Source organism: Oncorhynchus tshawytscha, linkage group LG19 (assembly GCF_018296145.1).
Source record: "Oncorhynchus tshawytscha isolate Ot180627B linkage group LG19, Otsh_v2.0, whole genome shotgun sequence".
Classification (NCBI taxonomy): Eukaryota; Metazoa; Chordata; class Actinopteri; order Salmoniformes; family Salmonidae; genus Oncorhynchus; species Oncorhynchus tshawytscha.
In genome coordinates this window covers 38,323,188-38,343,173 of record NC_056447.1, presented here as the reverse complement: position 1 = coordinate 38,343,173, position 19,986 = coordinate 38,323,188, and the positions used below count along the sequence as shown (strand labels likewise).

The following is a 19,986-nucleotide window of genomic DNA, read 5'->3' as shown; positions in this document are numbered from 1 at the left end:
AGATGGTCAGAAAAAAAAAGAGTCAGAAAGAGTGTGAGGCAGAGAAAGAGAGCAAGGAAGAGAGAGAGGGGGCGTGAAAGAGGACTACAAACCAGTCACAGAACCACATAATCTACGACTGAACAATGGATCTTCAGCGAGAAGAGTACCATCATCAAAAACTCTGTTCGGTATCACAAAGGACCAATCCTAAACTAGTCAAGACTGTAATGGGCTAAAGGGATGAGATGTGATGATGTACCCATGAGTGATTCTCCTGCAGGGAATTGTGGTCTTTTGAGTTCTTGTTGTTCTCCTTCCTCTGAACTGGACTTCCCTGGCATCTCTAGGTCTGCCACCTCTCCATTTGGCACCTCAGGGGGGAAAGACAGGGGGGAAAAAGTTACTAAAGTAATACATACATGAACACACACACACAGGCTCACACAGAGACTTACGCTGCTGCTGGACAGTGTAAGTTGCAGAGGAGACTTGTCCTTCAGCACAGTGAAGGGGCTGACATTACCGCTGGATGGGGACGAGTTCATCCTAAAACAGACAGATCAAACTGATCACAACAATCACACCTCAGGCATTTCTGAGCTTGTTTACTGCTTTGGTACAGTGACAATGCCAAACAGAATATATCCAGTGAGGTACCAACAATATCATTGAGCACATTCTGAACAGGCAGTAAACCCACTGTTCCTAGACCGTCATTGAAAATAAGAATTTGTTCTTAACTGACTTGCCTAGTTAAATAAAGGCTAAATTAAATAAAAATGTAAAAATTCAAGCATAGCTTGAACAGCATACCTAATTCATAGTGATGTAAATTGGGGCGGCAGGGTAGCCTCGTGGTTAGAGCGTTGGACTAGTAACCAGAAGGTTGCAAGTTCAAACCCCCGAGCTGACACGGAACAAATCTGTCGTTCTGCCCCTAGGCCGTCATTGAAAATAAGAATTTGTTCTTGAACTGACTTGCCTTAAAGGTAAAATAAATAAGAATATATTTTGACATCTCCAGGCGCTGGTCCAAACTTGTGCGCCTTTCACACCTACAACTTCTCAAGTGTTGAACGTTGCAGATAGAAATGTCTTAGCAGAGCTGACACGATTCCCCAAATGAGACAGGGAAGCATACACCCCCCACCCCCCCACTGAACGTTACAGATAGAAATGTCTTAGCAGAGCTGACACGATTCCCCAAATGAGAGGGAAGCATACACCCCCCCACTGAACACAACCCAGTTCTATAGCTATTCCTTCACAGGCTGCTATTCCTCATTCACAAGTTGATGGGCATCCAATGACATTATTATCCACTAATAATAATAATAAACATATAAATAAATGACAGTACCAGTAAAAAGTTGAGACACCTGGTCTTTCCAGGGTTATTCTTTATTTGGACTATTTTCTACAATGTAGAATAGTGAAGACATCAAAACTATGAAATAACACAAATGGAATCATGTAGTAACCAAAAAGGTGTTAACCAAATCACAACATATTTCGATTTTTCAAAGTAGCCACCCTTCGCACAACCAAAACTTTTGACTGGTAATGCGCGCGCGCACACACACACACACACACACACACACACACACACACACACACACACACACAACCACCCCATTTCTCTGCCACATGTCCATCTTCACTGATAGGCTACCACACCCCATCACCCACCTGTTGTAGTCCAGCAGCTCATTAGCGATCTGGGTCCCGATGCTCCCTGCATAGATCATGGTACTGGAAGCACTGGAGATCCCCGGGATGATGGGAAGAGACTTATTGCCATCGTCTAGGAGGAAAACATTCATTAGCCGCAGGTTAGGTCTATTTAGCTATAGACCTCAATGCTTATATAACACCAATTGTCAGCTTTTTCAAGTTGACATCTCAACTAACCTTCTGAAGCCTTGGAATTACTTGACGGTTCTGCTTTGTCCCCAGATCTGTCTGTTGGACTGTGGTCACTGCTGAAGACGTGAGAGAATGTGGACACATGAGAACCGTTTTGGGAAAGAGTTTTGAGAAAAAAGGTTGAATTACACAGTGTCACAAAGCTACAACGACAGTACAGAAAGATCATTGACGATCCTAAGGAGGAAAAGGAAAAGATTTGTACTTACGACATGACAGTATTGGTTGACACTATGTATTCTACTTCTTTGGTCCAGGGATTTATGAAACTAAACATCCGACTTTGTAGTGTGACAAAAGAGCCATGTTTCGTTTTGAATTTGTAGCAATGTGTCTCTATTTTCTCTTTACTCCGCAGCACTGAAAGGAAAAGGTGTGAAAGGTTAAGTTAGATATTCTTTATTCCATTTAACATCTAGGTATGGTTAGAACAAGAGTAATAATAGCATGAAAGCTGCAAGTAGGAATGTTTTTCTTTTTCATTTTTGATTACCATTTCAGGGGAATACCGGATAGAAACAATGGGGGGGATTTTTTGGGGGGGCAATTCTGAAACTAGGAAAAAACATTGAAGTTGGGTAGCAACATGGCTCAAAAGTAGGACCGTTTCTCCCATGTAGTGGTTTGAGGCCCTACTGGTGGGTTGTGGCTAGCCTCTGGCTCTTTGCTCCTGGGTTATGATTTGATTCCACATTCTAGGAATTCTAGGGAAGACTTTGAATGTTTCTTGTCTCTCGGGTTGGTAACAGGAAAGGCATGGTGCAAGCGACAGCATAAACTAGTTTGGCAACCAACCACTGGCTGAACCAACGAGATCCTACCTTTTCCATGTCGTTCTGCTAAATGTGGCAAGTCATCTTGATGGAAGTATTCGTAGCATGACGTTCCAAGCAGCTCCTGGGGTAAGTATCCTAGGACAGTGGTGGCTCTGTAAGGAGTAGAGGTGTAGAACATATTGTTAGTAATCACATGATTTCAATTCATTACTTCTTCAGAAGAACCAATGTGGTTATGAAGAGGGCAGTCTGATGTGCACAAATTTGTGCTGTTCTTCAATTAAAGGCAACTCGAGTCTGAGTGATATGAGTCAGTGACCCAGACTCTCTAGAGACACCACATCCACACTGTCATGGGATAATTACATTATCCAGTTTTCATTATACTTTATTTGCCACCCAGTGCTTGGAGACCAAGAGGAAGAACTTTGAGCCCCTTCCCATTGAGTGTAATAAGAACCTAAACATTAAATCAAAAAGAGAGGAAAACAATCACCGTTGGTCGACGAAGGTGAACTTGCCATCCATGGCATAGCGCGTGACGAACTCAGTTGCTTTGACCAGGACCTCGTTGGCCCCGTTGACAAGAGAGGTGGCGTGGAGGTGGACACGGCCCACGGCCACCAGGCAGCTGAAGTGGGAGCTGTCCTTGTCAGTCTCCCCCTCACCCCCCTCCTCCCCCAGCTGACTGGTGGGCCAGCTGCGAATGTAGCCTGTGCAGTGGACAGTGCAGTACTTCTCAGACTCTACATGGGGGAACAGCACGACAGGTAGACATTTTACATCCATTTGTTTTTCCATTACAGTTAAATCTTAATGAACACATTTACATTCATTGTTTAGCAGCTACTCCAATCCAGAGAATACATTTCATTTTATGTTTTATTATGAAAGAAAAGGGCAGTCCTGCCTTATACAAACACACAAACTTTTAAGGAAAAGATGGGAAACTATTTTCCTTCACACCAATCCACATTAAAGAGGGGAGAATATTCTCTCAATGTTATATAGACAGGTTCCATATGTCCATTACATTTATGAAGACCATACTTTATAAAATGGGGACAGATTTTCCCCCTACCTTTCTTTTTCGATGTGCTGGACTGGAATTCCTTGTCCTCCTGTTTGACTGAGATCTTGTGGTACTTCATGCGGCAGAAGAAGGAGCGTCGCGCCCCCGGACACAGCCGAGCTGCTCCGACCGGGAGGTCAGCCTGGACCTGCAGGCCCGCTGGGGAGAAGAAAGGCTGATTAGACAGAGGCATACACACAGTAGAGTGAGTAACACACAGGCATGCGGACGCGCACACACTCAGACACACAGTGGAGATTCAGTCACACTCACACACAATGCCAACGCAATTCCCCTCACATTTACATTTGTACATTTCTTGTAATTTAGCAGACGCTCTTGTCTAGAATGACATACAGTTAGCAGAACATAGTGTAGACACACACACACACACGATAGATCAGCTGAGACTACTCATCATTGCAAGTAACAATACAGTTATTTTCTATGTCAAAACGATATTCTCCGAAATTGATGTTTTCCACTACAACTGTCAGGCATGAGTACGACACTGCTTTACAACTTGAGTCCAAAAGGTCCTGCCCACTCCTCAGACAATCATCCCACTGACCCACTCACACAATGCAGTATGCTCCATGGTATGGGCCAAGTTAATCTCCACTCCTGAGAGCTTTCCTTCACTGGCTGCTGCCTCACTTCCTGGGGGAAGGACCCCAATGTGTTAGGGTGTAACACTGCTCTACTTTTTTATGGAAACTACCCAACCTCCTACCACGGTGTCATTTCAGCATTGCTGTGGTCAACATTTTCCTTATGGAAAACACACACACAACTTACTTTTCACACCCTGTCCCCGCACACAGCTGAGGGTCACACATACTTACTTTTGGCATCTATTAGTCTTTCGCGGGGATATAACTCAGAAGCTGAGAGCTGCTCCTTTACTTTCCCCATGTCCTTTGGGTGAATGTAGTCAAAGAGACTCTGTCCAATCAGTTCCGTCTGTAAACAAAAACAACCAATCAACTCCACTTGCTGATAATAAGTAACGACTTACATTGACTACATCTCCATAACACATTCATTAGATATCTTTAAGCATTTCATGAATGTGTTATAACAGGCCCTAACCGCATTACCAGTCTAGGTGAATATGCCAAAAGGACAAACCACGTTCTGAAAATGATGCCGATATATAGCCTGTACCAGCCCCATTTCCCCCACTGGCCGGTATAAGTCTGTGACTTACCTTCTTCCTCTCACTGAGGTCAATGGTGCATGAAGATCCCTACAGGGTTGAACCCTCAGGGTACATTTTACAGATTAAATAGTGTAGTTGAGGGTCATAACGCTTTCATACTTCATTGACAGCCCTCCTCCACATCACAATTAACTTGGTCATACTGGTCTATAAACACACACGAAGGATCTAAAGTTAATTTGGAAAGTATTCATACCCCTGGCCGTTTTCCACATTTTGTTGCAGCCTTCATCTAAAATGGATTAAATAGTGTTTCCCCCTCTTCAATCTACACATAATGACAAAGCAAAAACAGGTTTTTATTTTCAGGTCTCTCCAGAAATGTTTGATCAGGTTCAAGTCCAGGCTATGGCTGGGTCACTCAAGGACATTCAGTTTAGAATAAGGCTGTAACTTAACAAAACGTGGAAAAAGTCAATAGGTCTGAATACTTTCCGAATGCACTGCATTTATGAATTCCATGCAGTCAATGTAAAGTCAAATCTATTTTCCCATTCATAAAGCGTTTAAAGTTCAGCACTTCATGGTAATTAACTGCGCGGTTTGCCACTCTGGTATGTCACAGGCCGATACCAGCTGGTGGGGGAAATGGGGCTAGTTCAGGCTGTATATCATCATCATCATTCTCAAAACGGGGGTTTAAACTTTGGGCATATTCACCAACACTGGTATGATAAAATCACACTTTTGAGAACAGCCATAATGATGACAATATGCTGTCATTGCAATGATGCATCTATTAAGATACATAAATATGACCTATTGCATTGCATGACACGAATGCGCTATAGATATATTTCATGAACCTTCACTATACCCTGGCATTAGTGAATACTTGTTTCTGATTGATTTGAAGTGCATTCTAGAGCGTGCATAATTTCCTATAATGCACAGTATATCTGCACAGCAGAATACAATGGCTATTTGACATGTTCCATGTTTGAGCTGCTTTTGAAAGCAAAAGTCTAATTTTATTTTTGGGGGGCATTGTTGAATTTGATTCCCATAATGGCAAACTACGACTGATGGCTTGGTTAGCTAAACTATCACGTCTGTTTGGTTACCACGGCAACTACTGTAGCTATCTAGCTACTTCAGTGGATATTGAACACATGTCTACCAGCAAATGTGTTTATCACTTTTATACCATGGCTATAATGTAATTAACTCAGGGCTCTGTGTATTCTCTGAAAAATAATGCAACTCCATGGAAGATCAGTTCCACTCCAACATATCTTCCAGGTCGTTCATTGATTTTCCCTTACATAATGCGGTTGGGACCTGTTCTAACACATTAATGAAACGCTTATATAAGTAATAAATGAATTATGGATATGTAGTCAAAGTAAATCCTAACCTAACGTTGTTCCAATGCAATCTAAAACTTGCTATCAAAGAACATCAGAACTATTATTCTGTAACAGAAACTGTGTGTGAATCATTTGAAAATGTTAATAAAGTGTGTAGTGGTGAGATTTCTCACCTGGCTGTAATTCAGTGTCTTGTTGATGGACTCTGAGACAAAGACTATTTTTCCGCGATCACAACCCACTACGAACAGGAACCCGTCTGCAGCCTTGAGAATGAGGTGTTTGAGCTCGTCATCAGGGAGGAATGAAGGCTTATAATTGGCTTCAGCAAAGGAACAGGTGGAACCTGGGTAAGTATAACAGCAGTCAGAGGACGAGGATTTGTTGTTTCTGTCAAGTGGCATTGAAGCAATATATTAATGTGGGTGATATTTATGAGCCATTGCCAAAGAAGTAAAAAATATACTTGGGCTTTTCTTCATAAAAATAATATCCGTTTTACAGTTAATGTACAATATACTTAACAATTTGCGACTTAAAATTACCCGAAACCATCTAAGACAAGGTGACAGTTGGTGGTTAAGCTATCACCATGTCTCCTAAGAAAGTATTAGTATAAATAAAGTATTACCTTGTATTAGTACAGGATTAACTCACATTACTTAAGTCTACCTCATATTTGTAAAGTATTAAGTGGGTGAGCAGGCCAACCAACTGTACAGTAGGCTACCTTTGAGGGATTTGAGGTGCTGCACAGCCATCCTGAGCACGGTGAGTTTGTCCAACTTGCGGGACATGGGGTTACAGGTGGGAATCATGGCTGACAGCTCGTCGATCAGATTGTTCATCTTGTCCCGGCGCCGCTTCTCGATCTGGCTGTGAGGCTCCCTGGAGAGAGATGGACACACAATGACACCAGATGCGGTGAACCCATTCTCTCATGACACCTCCCTACTTCTTGGTCTGGCTTTATGGGATTGTGTTCTCAAAATTCAACCTAAAATTATCCACTTACATTATTCATACCCCTTGACTTATTCCACATTTTGTTGTGTTAGTCTGAATTGAAATGGGATTAAATAGATGTTTTTCTCACTCCCATCTACACACAATACCCCATAATGACAAGGTGAAGACATTTTTGCAAATGTATTGAAAACGAAATATCGGATTTTACATAAGTATTCACACCTGAGTAAATACTTTGTAGAAGCACCTTTGGCAGCGATTACAGCTGTGAGTCTATCTGGGTAAGTCTAAGATCTATCCACACCTGCAACATTCTCCAATTATTCTTTCCAAAATTATTCAAGTTCTGTCAAATTGGTTGTTGATCATTGCTAGACAACCATTTTCAGGTTTTGCCATAGATTTTCAAGTAAATTTAAGTCAAAACTGTAACCTCGGCCACTCAGGAACATTCACCATCTTCCTAGTAAGCAACTTCTGTGTTTTACGTTATTGTCCTGCTGAAAGGTGACTTAATCTCCCAGTGCCTGATGGAAAGCAGACAAGCAGGTTTTCCTCTAGGATTGACTGTTTAGGCGCCATTCTGTTTGTTTTTTTATCGTTAAAAATTCCCCAGTCCTTTATGATTACAAGCATACCCATAACATGATGCAGCCACCACTATGCTTGAAAATGTAGAGTGTGGTACTCCATAATGTGAAGTATTTGCCTCAAACATAACGCTTTCTATTCAGGAGAAAAAGTTAATTGCTTTGCCTCATTATTTGCAGTATTACTTTAGTGCCTTGTTGCAAACAGGATTCATGTTTTGGAATATATTTATTCTGTACAGACTTCCTTTTCACTCTGTCAATTAAGTTAATATTTTGGAGTAACTACAATGGGAAACCCAGAAGCGAGCTGCCCAGTGACGCGAGCCTACCCGATGAGCTAAAATGCCTTGTAGGCTCAGAGGCAAGCAACAATGAAGCATGCATGGGAGCACCAGCTGATCTGGACGACTGTGATAACGCTCTTGGCAGCCGATGTGAGCAAGACATTTAAACAGGTCAACATTCACAAAGCCACGGGGCCAGACGGATTACCAGGACGTGTACTCAAAGCATGCACGGAACAACTGGTAAGTGTCTTCACTGACATTTTCAACCTCTCCCTGACTGAGTCTGTAATACCTACATATTCCAAGCAGACCACCATAGTCCCTGTGCCCAAGGACGCGAAGGTAACCTGCCTAAATGATTACTGCCCCGTGGCACTCACGTCGGTTGCCATGGAGTGCTTTGTAAGGCTGGTCATGGCTCACATCTACAGCATCCTCCCAGATACCCTAGAACAACTCCAATTCGCATACCGTACCAACAGATCCACAGATGAAGCAATCTCTATTGCACTCCACACTGCCTTGTCCCACCTGGACAAAAGGAACACATATGTGAGAATGCTGTTCATTGACGACACCTCAGCGTTTAACACCATAGTGCCCACGAAGCGCATCACTAATCTCAGGATCCTGGGACTAAACACCCCCCTCTGCAACTGGATCCATGGACATCCTGATGGGCTGCCCCAAGGTGGTAAGGGTAGTCAACAACACGTTTGTCACGCTGATCCTCAACACTGGGGCCCCTCAGGGGTGTATACTTAGTCCCCTCCTGTACTCCCTGTTCAACCACGACTGCATGGCCAAGCACGACTCCCAACACCATCATTAAGTTTGCTGATGACACAACAGTGGTAGGCCTGATCACTGACAACGATGAGACCGCCTATAGGGAGGCGGGTCAGAGACCTGGCAGTGTGGTGCCAGGACAACAACCTCTCCCTCAATGTGAGCAAGACAAAGGAGCTGATCGTAGACTACAGGAAAAGTTGGGCCGAACAGGTCCCCATTAACATCGACCGGGCTGTAGTTACTTTTTACTTTAGTTTATTTGGTAAATATTTTCTTAGCTCTTTCTTGAACTGCACTGTTGGTTAAGGGCTTGTAAGTAAGCATTTCACTGTAAGGTCTACACTTGTATTCGGCACATGTGACAAATAAAGTTTGATTTGAATGTTGATCCGTTCTCAGTTTTTTCCCATCACAGCCATTAAACTCAAACAGTCTTAAAGTCACTATTGGCCTCATGGTGAAATCCCTTAACGGTGTCCTTCCTCTCAGATAACTGACTTAGGAAGGGAGCCTGTATCTTTGTAGTGACTGGGTGTATTGATAAACCATCCAAAGTGTAGTTTTTAAAAAATCTACCAAGGCACTGTATACATCAATGATGTCGCTCTTGCTGCTGGTGAGTCTCTGATCCACCTCTACGCAGACGACACCATTCTGTATACATCTGTCCCTTCTTTGGACACGGTGTTAACAACCCCCCAGGTGAGCTTCAATGCCATACAACTATCCTTCTGTTGCCTCCAATTGCTATTAAATACAAGTAATACTAGATGCATGCTCTTCAACCGATCGCTGCCAGCACCTGCCCGCCTGTCCAACAGCACTACTCTGGAAGGCTCGGACTTAGAATATGTGGACAACTACAAATACCTAGGTGTCTGGTTAGACTGTAAACTCTCCTTCCAGACTCACATCAAACATCTCCAATCCAAAAGTTAAATCTAGAATTTGCTTCCTATTTTGCAACAAAGCATCCTTCACTCATGCTGCCAAACATACCCTTGTAAAACTGACCATCCTACCAATCCTCGACGATGTCATTTACAAAATAGCCTCCAATGCCCTATTCAATCAATTGGATGCAGTCCATCACAGTGCCAGCCCCTCATACTACCCACCACTGCGATCTGTACGCTCTCGTTGGCTGGCCCTCGCTTCATACTCGTCGCCAAACCCACTGGCTCCAGGTCATCTACTAGACCCTGCTAGGTAAAGTCGCCCCTTATCTCAGCTCGCTGGTCACCATAGCAGCACCCACCTGTAGCACGGTCTCCAGCAGGTATATCTCTCTAGTCACCCCCAAAACCAATTCTTCCTTTGGCCGCGTCTCCTTCCAGTTCTCTGCTGCCAATGACTGGAACAAACTACAAAAATCTCTGAAACTGGAAACACTTATCTCCCTCACTAGCTTTAAGCACCAGCTGTCAGAGCAGCTCACAGATTACTGCACCTGTACATAGCCCATCTATAATTTAGCCCAAACAACTACCTCTTTCCCTACTGTATTTATTTATTTATTTATTTTGCTCCTTTGCACCCCATTATTTCTCTCTACTTTTCACATTCTTCCACTGCAAATCAACCATTCCAGTGTTTTACTTGCTATATTGTATTTACTTCGCCACCATGGCCTTTTTTGCCTTTACCGCCCTTCTCACCTCACTTGCTCACATTGTATATAGACTTATATTTCTACTGTATTATTGACTGTATGTTTGTTTTACTCCATGTGTAACTATGTGTTGTTGTATGTGTCGAACTGCTTTGCTTTATCTTGGCCAGGTAGCCATTGTTAATGAGAACTTGTTCTCGACTTGCCTACCTGGTTAAATGAAGGTGAAATTTAAAAAATAGGAAAACCTCCCTGGTCTTTGTGGTTGAATATGTGTTTGAAATTCACTGCTTGACCGAGGGACCTTACAGATAATCATGTGTGTTGAGTACAGAGATTAGGTAGTCATTCAAAAATCACGTTTAACTCTATTATTGCACACAGAGTGAGTCCATGCAACTTATGTGACTTGTTCAAAATGTGCACTATGCAGAAATCGCTCCGCCATTTCCAGGTTGCTAAAATTCAAATAGTTTGGCTAATTTGAGTTTGAGACAAAAGAAGCAAGTATAATAGAGTGTCATTGTACAATATTTTCCATAACCAAAAATATTGTTTTTTCAGCTGTTAGGAAGCTGGTGTACAAAACCGAAAGTAAAATAACCAAAACGAAACTCAAGAATGGGAAGCATAGAAATAGCGGACATAGAACAAATATAACGCTTCTTAGACTTTATTTCAATGAGAATGTAAGATCTATAACTCACATTTCTAATTGAATTTGGTCGCATCACCCAAAAAGTTACATACTGCAGCTGTAAGCAAAGGGGTTGAATATTTACTGACTCAGCTTTACGCAAAGGGGTTGAATGCTCACTCCCTCAAGACATTTCAGATTGAAATGTTTAATTAATTAGTAAATCAAATGTGAAAACATAGTTCCACTTTGACATTATGGGGTACTGTGTGTAGGCCAGTGACAACAAATCTCAATTTAATACATTTTAAATTCAGGCTGTAAAACGTGGAAAAGTCAAGGGGTGAGAATCATTTCTGAAGGCACTGTAAACCTTGGTTGTAGGTCATTCACCAAGTTTTTGGATATACTGTATTTCACCCGTATAGTCATATTTTATTATCCATCCATAACTGCATGCATTTACTAGCCTATTACATGATAATTACATAGAGGTTATATGCTTCCCTTACTTAAACTCACATAACACCAAAAAAGTTGCCAGTTTGTGGTCAATGAGTAACCCAGATACCTGAAGCATTTGATTTTAGCCTGAGAGTCCTCCCCTTCAGATCTGTAAGAGAGATACAGAGTATATTAAAATTAAATCACATCTACAGTCTAGTGAATTAATAGTGTGTGTTGAATAAAGCGCTCAGAGCCCTGAGAGTCGTTGAACAGTACCGGTCTTCTTCATCTTTCATATCTGCAACCAGATTGGAGGCTGATTTGATTTCCCTGGGAACAAAGTGCATGCTTATATTTAAACTCAAAACCAATTACATCTGCTGTTTTAAAAAGCCAATTGCACTGCCTAGTTAGCCTGGCTGATACCAAACATAAGTCCTCCTGACTTCAGTCTAGACTCTGGACATGCTGTTAACATGTTGTTTGCACGATGCTTCGATAATGAAGGGCGCTGTGCTTTTACTGGTTTGTTCTCATGTCTCTCACTCAAACACCCACATGCACAGACACACACACACAGCAAATCCAAAACAGTGAGAGGTATCAAACCACCAGGGGGGAAAAAACGGATGCAAGCAGGCACAAAGCACAAACACCACACACTAACCAATTTGTTACAATTTTGTACTGTAATTGTATTTACTAAATGAAAATAGTGTCCAATAATCTTGTAAGAGATGGATGTGATAATGGCACAGATACATATTTTTTAAATCACACACACTTACATGTCCATGCTTCCCTTGCGTTTCCGGGGCAGTTCCATTCCTGAGGTCATGCCAGCGGCTGAGGTGGGGGTCATCAAGCTGGGCAGAGAGACAGAATGGCTTTGGTTTTCCTCCACCAACACATCCCCTACAAACAACACACACACACACACACACTATCCATTAACAATGGATTAAAGATCTGAGTAAACGATCCTAAGAACAGTAGGTGAACAACTGTGTTGGTCATCCAGGCTGGAAATGGACAGTCCTACATTTTCGATCAAAACTAACCCCAAAAAAAGTGAATTTGCCAACAGATGTATGGTATATCTTAGTACTAGCAGTATATTTTAATTTTATTTAGGCTTGTTGTAGCCTATTTAAGAGGATGTTTGGCAACGGGCTATATAAAACACTCTGACGTGGGGGGAAGAAACAGCTGTGCCTTTCTTGCGCTAACACTCCCATCTGTCTTTCCTCACTAGCACCGACTTTGCTGATAGTTGTTTTATTGAGGAATGGTTTTACTTACTATAACTGTGATATGTGGTTGGCTCACCTAGCTCCCTTAAGATAAATGCACTAACTCCATGTTGCTCTGGATAAGAGTCTGCTAAACGACAAATGTAAAAGACCGGACCCTAACCTGCTCACTGGGCGTGAGTGTGCACGTGTGTCTGGTCATGACAGGTCCAGGCAAGGGGAATATAACGCAGGATAGGCCAAGCGTAACTCCTGTCCCCTATCTATTACACAGTGCCTGTTACACAGACCCAAATAACCCCATTACCAGATCTGATGTTTAATTCTGCTCTCGCCACTGAAGATCTGTAGAGGGATTGCCAGCCTTTGGATAAGGGACAATGTTTAGGCAACACGCACCCCTCCATCGCGTTCATTCACAAACTCATGCTCGTCCTGAATCAGTTTCCTGCACTCACATAACCTACTGTCCAGGGCTCACTCACATGAGAAGTAGGTTATGATGTCACACAGGAGGAAGGACATTCAGTTGTAGGAGGCAGGGATAAGTTAGCCAAGCTAACTTTAGCAAGATAGCTAATGTTAGCCACTTATATGAAATTCGTAACATATAGTACATTTGGAAATTTCATGACATATTGTACGTTTTTCAAATACCTAACATTTAATACTAATTGTAATTCATAACATATCATTCTAAATGGGTAATCTTAGATTTACATACAGAATAAGACTAAATTCTCTGAGACCAGGTTGGGATGGGAATACCAAGGCGCTGTTACCTCAACAAAAAAATACTGATACAATTGTACTAATACAATTTACAATTATACTAATACAATTGCTCAGAGAAAGAAATTGTTTAACAAGTAAATAATATAAAAAGATGGGTCAAAATGATTGGATCAATAATCCAGCACCTTCCTCCTGCAAGGATAATGACAATCTAAAATGTTTTATAAGATTGGAGAACACATCGGGAGGGATCTTAGAACATTCCTCTATACAAAATCTTTCCAGATGTATTTATTTTTATTTCACCTTAATTTATCTTTCCAGATCCTTGATATCCTTCCTGTGCTTATGGACTGTCCTCTTCTACTCAAACCACAGGTTTTTAATGAGGTTCAGGTCCGGAGACTGAGATTTTGTGGTCATTTAACCATTTTTGTGGATTTTGATGTGTGCTTGGGGTTCTTGTCTTGATGGAAGATTCAATTGCGGCCCAGTTTTAGCTTCCTGGCAGAAGCAACCAGGTTTTTGGCTAAAATGTCCTGGGGCTTGGTAAAGTTCATGATGCTGTTGACCTTAAATGCATCTGCATGCTTCGCAATATATGCATATATTATGACAACATTTTGTGATGTCTTTGAGGGCGAGGGATTTTCGGCTTTTGGACTTTGTTGAGGTTTTTTTGGCTGTTCGGGCACACATTATTTTCTGGAGGCAAGCTGAAGTTCGGGGCAGAAGTCCACGGCCCTTTGTCGTGATTGGTCAATAGTAGGGATTCTTCAATAAAGTCTTTGTTGTCATTCAATGAGAGATGACTCATTTTCATGCACAGTTTTTAATTGAGAAAGACTGCACCAAATGTCTTAGAGGTAAAATTGCGAGACTAAGAGCTCTTCGGCAAAACATAAAAATTGATGACAGATTTCTTGAGTTATCTTAGATGAATTATAACTACTTTGAAGAAGTGTATACAGGCTACAGCGTCTCAAAATAGACAAATGTTACTATTGCCGCTTTTTTCTCGTTTTTTGGGTAGCTGCCAGCCAAACTGAAGCATGCTCATCTTTATCAAGGGATGCACTAATCCCAGGCTCCACTGTATTCACTGTATCAATATTTTTTCCATAAAGAGTTTAATTTAAAAGGGAAACTGAACACAAAAAAACTACTTCTCTGTTAGAAAACAATCTATGTGGCATCGATTTTAGTCAGAAACATTTATTCCATTGACAAAAAAGTTGGATAATTCTGGTCATAAAGTCATCATATTCCAAAACAGAGTTGAGAGACAATCATGTCCACTAACACGGGATTCTAATGCTTCGGGAGAATTGTCAAACAGCTGCGGTGGTTGCAGGTACAGCAAACAAGCACAAAAATATTGCGATATTGTAAAAAATATTATCCTGATATGTAACTGTATTGATTGCCACTCCAAATGTGTTCTCAAATCTCAAACCATTTTAGAAGTAGGGTCAATGTCATTATCCTCCTAAGGGGAGGGATGAGATTCAAACGTGCTACCTTTGGGTACGTAACCATACCGAACGTAACATTTCATACTAATTTCAGTAACCCGGATATACATGTAATAAGTTAGATCTAGTCTATGAGACCAGGCTGTTATTTTATGTAGCCCAACTGCTGCATGTGTGCCCTTGTGGGGCAGACTGCTAGTAGAAATGTCACAATATGCCCTTATATGGAGCTTGATGAAACAGATTAAAGTTTTTTGAATTAGGCATATCACAGGTAAAGTTATTTACACAAAGTGGAAAAAGAGATGGCAGCAAGAGCAAGTTGGTGTTCGGTCCCGGCTGTATATTATACAGGAAATCAAGGGAAAAGGCTGTGGTCCAGCTACGGCTAACTTATGGCTTTGGTGGCAAGAGTGGCAGCGGCCATCTGAAGCTCAATTTGCCTAAATTCTTCGTCCGAATACTCAGGCTCAAATAAATACTAATGTGGAACATTGTCTTCACTTCTCCGCTGAACAAAACCTGCATTTGTGAATAAAGGCATAATGTGCAGTCTATGCGGCAGGGATTCCCCCTATGAGCGCACATGCGCAGTTGTTACCCATATGGCAGTCCGCTACATAAAATAATCACAAATGTTTTAGGTGGAAAAGTACACAATTTCCGACTCAAAACGGATAGTACTTTTGACAAAAATAGCTCATTTGGCCATAAACTTTCAATACAACAACTAATTTTTCCACACTTTGCAGATTTCTGAATCATGAATTTACTGGCAAGAGAGTAGAGGGAGGCCCGCATCCAGCAACGTCACGAGTCACGTGACTAATTTTGTCAGCCTTTTCAGTACAGCACTCCATTGAGAGGACAAGGGGGAGTGAGCAAACTCCACTGAACTAGTTTCAATGTATGGAATCACTTGGAAGTTTCTGGATTTTGGGCCAGTAACTGAAAAGTTGCTGGTTCGAATCCATGAGCAGACTAGGTGAAAAATCTGTCGATGTGCCCTTGAGAACGACACTTAACCCTAATAGCTCCTGTAAGTCACTCTGGATAAGAGCATCTGCTAAATTATTAAAATGTCAAAAAGGTCATTTAACGCCTAGTGATGTCACCAGACAGGCCAAAATGCCTTACCACCAAAACAGTCTGAAAACTACTCTTCCAAATAAGGCAGCAGCTACTTTTCCTGGGATCTGGCAAAATGAAAAACATTACATCTCATAACAGATTTCACAACACACTAAGTGTGTGCCCTCAGGCCCCTACTCCACAACCACACATCTACAACACATAATCCGTGTGTGTATGCATGTTTGTGTTGCTTCAGTCCCTGCTGTTCAATAAGGTGCATTTTTGACTGATTTTTACAATCTGATTCTACTGCTTGCGTCAGTCACATAATGGAGAATAGAGTTCCATGTAGTCATGGCTCTATGTAGTACAGTGCACCTTCCTTAGTCTGTTCCACACTTGGGGACTGTGAAGAGACCTCCGGTGGTATGTCTTGTGGGGTATGCATGTGTGTCTAAGCTATGTGCTAGTCATTTAAAATAGAGAGCTCGATGATTTCAACATGTCAATACCTCCCACAAATTCAAGTAGTGATGAAATCAAATCTCTCCTACACTTTGAGCCAGGAGAGATTGACATGCATATTATTAATGTTAGCTCTCTGTGCACATCCAGCCGAGGGCCAGTCGTGCTGGCCCTTGAATGTCCCTCTTTGTGGCACCTGATCACATGACTGACCAGTAGTCCAACTGGGGCCTGTAGGACCTGCCTTGTTGATAGTGCTGTTAAGGTAGAGCAGCGCTTTATTATCAACAGACTTCTCCCAATTTCAGCTACTGTTGTATCAATATGTTTTGACCATGACCGTTTACAATCCAGGGTTACTCCAAGCAGTTTAGTCACCTTAATTTCCTCAATTTCCACATTTTTTTTACAAGATTTAGTTGAGGTTTAGGGCTTAGTGAATGGTTTGTCTCAAATACAATGCTTTTAGTTTTAGAAATACTTAGGACAAATTATTCCTTGCCACCCATTCTAAAACTAAATGCAAATATTTGTTAAGTGTTGCAGTCATTTCTGTCGCTGTAGTAGCTGACGTGTATAGTGTTGAGTCATCCGCATACATAGCCATACTGGCTTTACTCAAGGCCAGTCGCATGCGGTTAGTAAAGATTGAAAAAAGTAAGGGGCCTAGACAGCTACCCTGAGGAATTCCTGGTTCTACTTGGATTATGTTGGAGTGCCTTCCATTAAAGAACACACTGTGGTCTGTTAGACAAGGTAACTCTTTATCCACAATAAAGCAGGGCATGTAAAGCCATAACACACATTTTCCAGCATTCAACTATGATCGATAATGTAAAAAGCCGCACTATAGTCTAACAAAACAGCCCACCAAATCATAATTCTCTCTCATCCAATCAGCCATTTGGGTAAGTGCTGTGCTTGTTGAATGTCTTTATGTAGGCTGGCGACTTGCGTGATCAAGGAAGACGTCACAAGCCTATAATCCTTGGCATGCAAAGAATTGCCGCATTGGAACTCTGAGTGATCCATTTTGTCACGAAAAAAAAGTGCAGTAGATGCAGCTCCTGCAGCCCTGGAACCGTTCATTAACTTCTCCAGACAAAGAGGGCTACAGTGTAAGACTCATCTTGGACTAACTTTGTTAGTGATAGCTAGCAGCTTAGCGGCTCTGTCAAGCAGACCTCAACCTGTCAGTTAAGCGGGACTCCAGGACAAGAAATGGCGGTCTCAGCTGTTAAATGTTATCCACATCGCGGAATCCATGCAAAAAAACATATTGGTATTTATATTTAACAAATATTGGTTGTTTTAATCAAAAATAACAAACGAGAGTGCGCAGCTGAGCACTATGCTGGAAACACTCAATGACGTCTCTGCGCATTGATAACACGAGGTTGAAATACACACACACTACCAGTCAAAAGTTCGGACACACCTACTCATTCAAGGGTTTTTCTTTATTTGTACTATTTTCTACATTCTAGATTAATAATGAAGACATCAAAACTATGAAATAACACATATGGAATCAGGAAGTAACCCCAAAAAAGTGTTAAAACAAAATATATTTTATATTTGAGAATATTCGAAGTAGCCTTGATGACAGCTTTGCACACTCTTGGCATTCTCTCAATTCTCTCATGAGGTAGTCACCTGGAATGCATTTAAATTAACAGGTGTGCCTTGATAAAAGTGAGGTTGTGGATTTTTCCCCCCATCTTAATGTGTTTGAGCCAATCATTTGTGTTGTGAGAAGGTAGGGGTGGTATATTTTGTTAAAAGACCAAGTCCATATTATGGCAAGAACAGCTCAAATAAGCAAAGAGAAACAACAGTCCATCATTACTTTAAGACATGAAGGTCACTCAATGCGGAAAATCAAGAATTTTGACAGTTTCTTCAAGAGCAGTCGCAAAAACCATCAAGCGCTATGATGACACTGCCTCATGAGGATCCAGAGTTCTCTGCTACAGAGGATAACTCTAATGAACTTATCTGCACCTCAGACTGCAGCCCAAATAAATGCTTCACAGAGTTCAAGTAAGACACATCTCAACATCAACTGTTCAGAGGAGACTGGGTTGGCGCTCCCCCTTGGGTTGTGCCGTGGTGGAGATCTTTGTGGGCTATACTCGGCCTTATCTCAGGATGGTAAGTTGGTGTTGAAGATATCCGTCTAGTGGTGTGGGGGCTGTGTTTTGGCAAAGTGGGTGGGGCCACAGTGTCTCCTATTCCCTCCGGTCTCAGCCTCCAGTATTTATGCTGCAGTAGTTTGTGTCGGGGGGCTAAGGTCAGTTTGTTATATCTGGAGTATTTATCCTGTCTTATCCGGTGTCCTGTGTGAATTTAAGTATGCTTTCTCTAATCCTCTATCTCTCGGAGGACCTGAGCCCTACGACCATGCCTCAGCACGATGACTCCTTGCTGTCCCCAGTCTACCTGGCCGTGCTGCTGCTCCAGTTTCAACTGTTCTGCCTGCGGCTATGGAACCCTGACCTGTTCACCGGACGTGCTACCTGTCCCAGACCTGCTGTTTTCAGTCTAGAGACAGCAGGAGCGGTAGAGATACTCTCAATGATCGGCTTTGAAAAGCCAACTGACAATTAGTCCCGAGGTGCTGACTTGTTGCACCCTCGACAACTACTGTGATTATTATTATTTGACACTGCTGGTCATTTATGAACATTTAAACATCTTGGCCATGGTCTGTCATAATATCCACCCGGCACAGCCAGAAGAGGACTGGCCACCCCTCATAGCCTGGTTCCTCTCTAGGTTTCTCCATAGGTTTTGGCCTTTCTAGGGAGTTTTTCCTAGCCACCGTGCTTCTACGCCTGCATTACTTGCTGTTTGGGGTTTTAGGCTGGGTTTCTGTACAGCACTTTGATATATCAGCTGATCTAAGAAGGGCTATATAAATACATTTTATTTGATTGCACGAATCATGCCTTCATGGTCGAATTGCTACAAAGAAACCACTACTTAAAGGACATCAATAAGAAAGAGAGACTTGCTTCGGCCAAGAAACACGAGCAATGGACATTAGACTGGTGGAAATCTGTCCTTTGGTCTGATGAGTCCAAATTTGAGATTTTTTGTTCCAATCGAGTGTCTTTGTGAGATGCAGAGTAGGTGAACGGATGATCTCCGCATGTGTGGTTCCCATCGTGAAGCATGGAGGAGGAGGTGTGATGGTGCTTAACCAGCATGGCTTTCACAGCATTCTGCAGTGATAAGCCAACCCATTTGGTTTGCGCTTAGTGGGAATATAATTTGTTTTCAACAGGACAATGACTCAACCTACCTCCAAGCTGTGTAAGGGCTATTTGACCAAGGAGGAGAGTGATGGAGTGCTG

At 42.0% G+C, this 19,986-nt stretch overlaps 1 protein-coding gene across 2 annotated transcripts in view; it reads right to left on the bottom strand.

Moving 5' to 3' along the window:
* Window positions 1–19,986, bottom strand: part of arntl2 (aryl hydrocarbon receptor nuclear translocator-like 2) — a 32,164-nt gene that overhangs the window by 2,742 nt on the left and 9,436 nt on the right. Inside the window, exons 2-15 of one of the 2 annotated variants that reach the window (XM_024379787.2) lie at window positions 12,414–12,540; window positions 11,902–11,955; window positions 11,750–11,791; window positions 7,019–7,176; window positions 6,462–6,634; window positions 4,602–4,719; window positions 3,766–3,915; window positions 3,181–3,430; window positions 2,730–2,836; window positions 2,118–2,268; window positions 1,894–1,964; window positions 1,672–1,786; window positions 438–528; window positions 242–353 (exon numbers count right to left, since the gene is read on the bottom strand). In XM_024379787.2, coding sequence (XP_024235555.1) covers window positions 242–353; window positions 438–528; window positions 1,672–1,786; window positions 1,894–1,964; window positions 2,118–2,268; window positions 2,730–2,836; window positions 3,181–3,430; window positions 3,766–3,915; window positions 4,602–4,719; window positions 6,462–6,634; window positions 7,019–7,176; window positions 11,750–11,791; window positions 11,902–11,955; window positions 12,414–12,540 — 1,719 coding nt within the window. The remainder of the gene's footprint in view (window positions 1–241; window positions 354–437; window positions 529–1,671; window positions 1,787–1,893; window positions 1,965–2,117; window positions 2,269–2,729; window positions 2,837–3,180; window positions 3,431–3,765; window positions 3,916–4,601; window positions 4,720–6,461; window positions 6,635–7,018; window positions 7,177–11,749; window positions 11,792–11,901; window positions 11,956–12,413; window positions 12,541–19,986) is intronic. The other variant, XM_024379788.2, reaches the window with a different exon arrangement.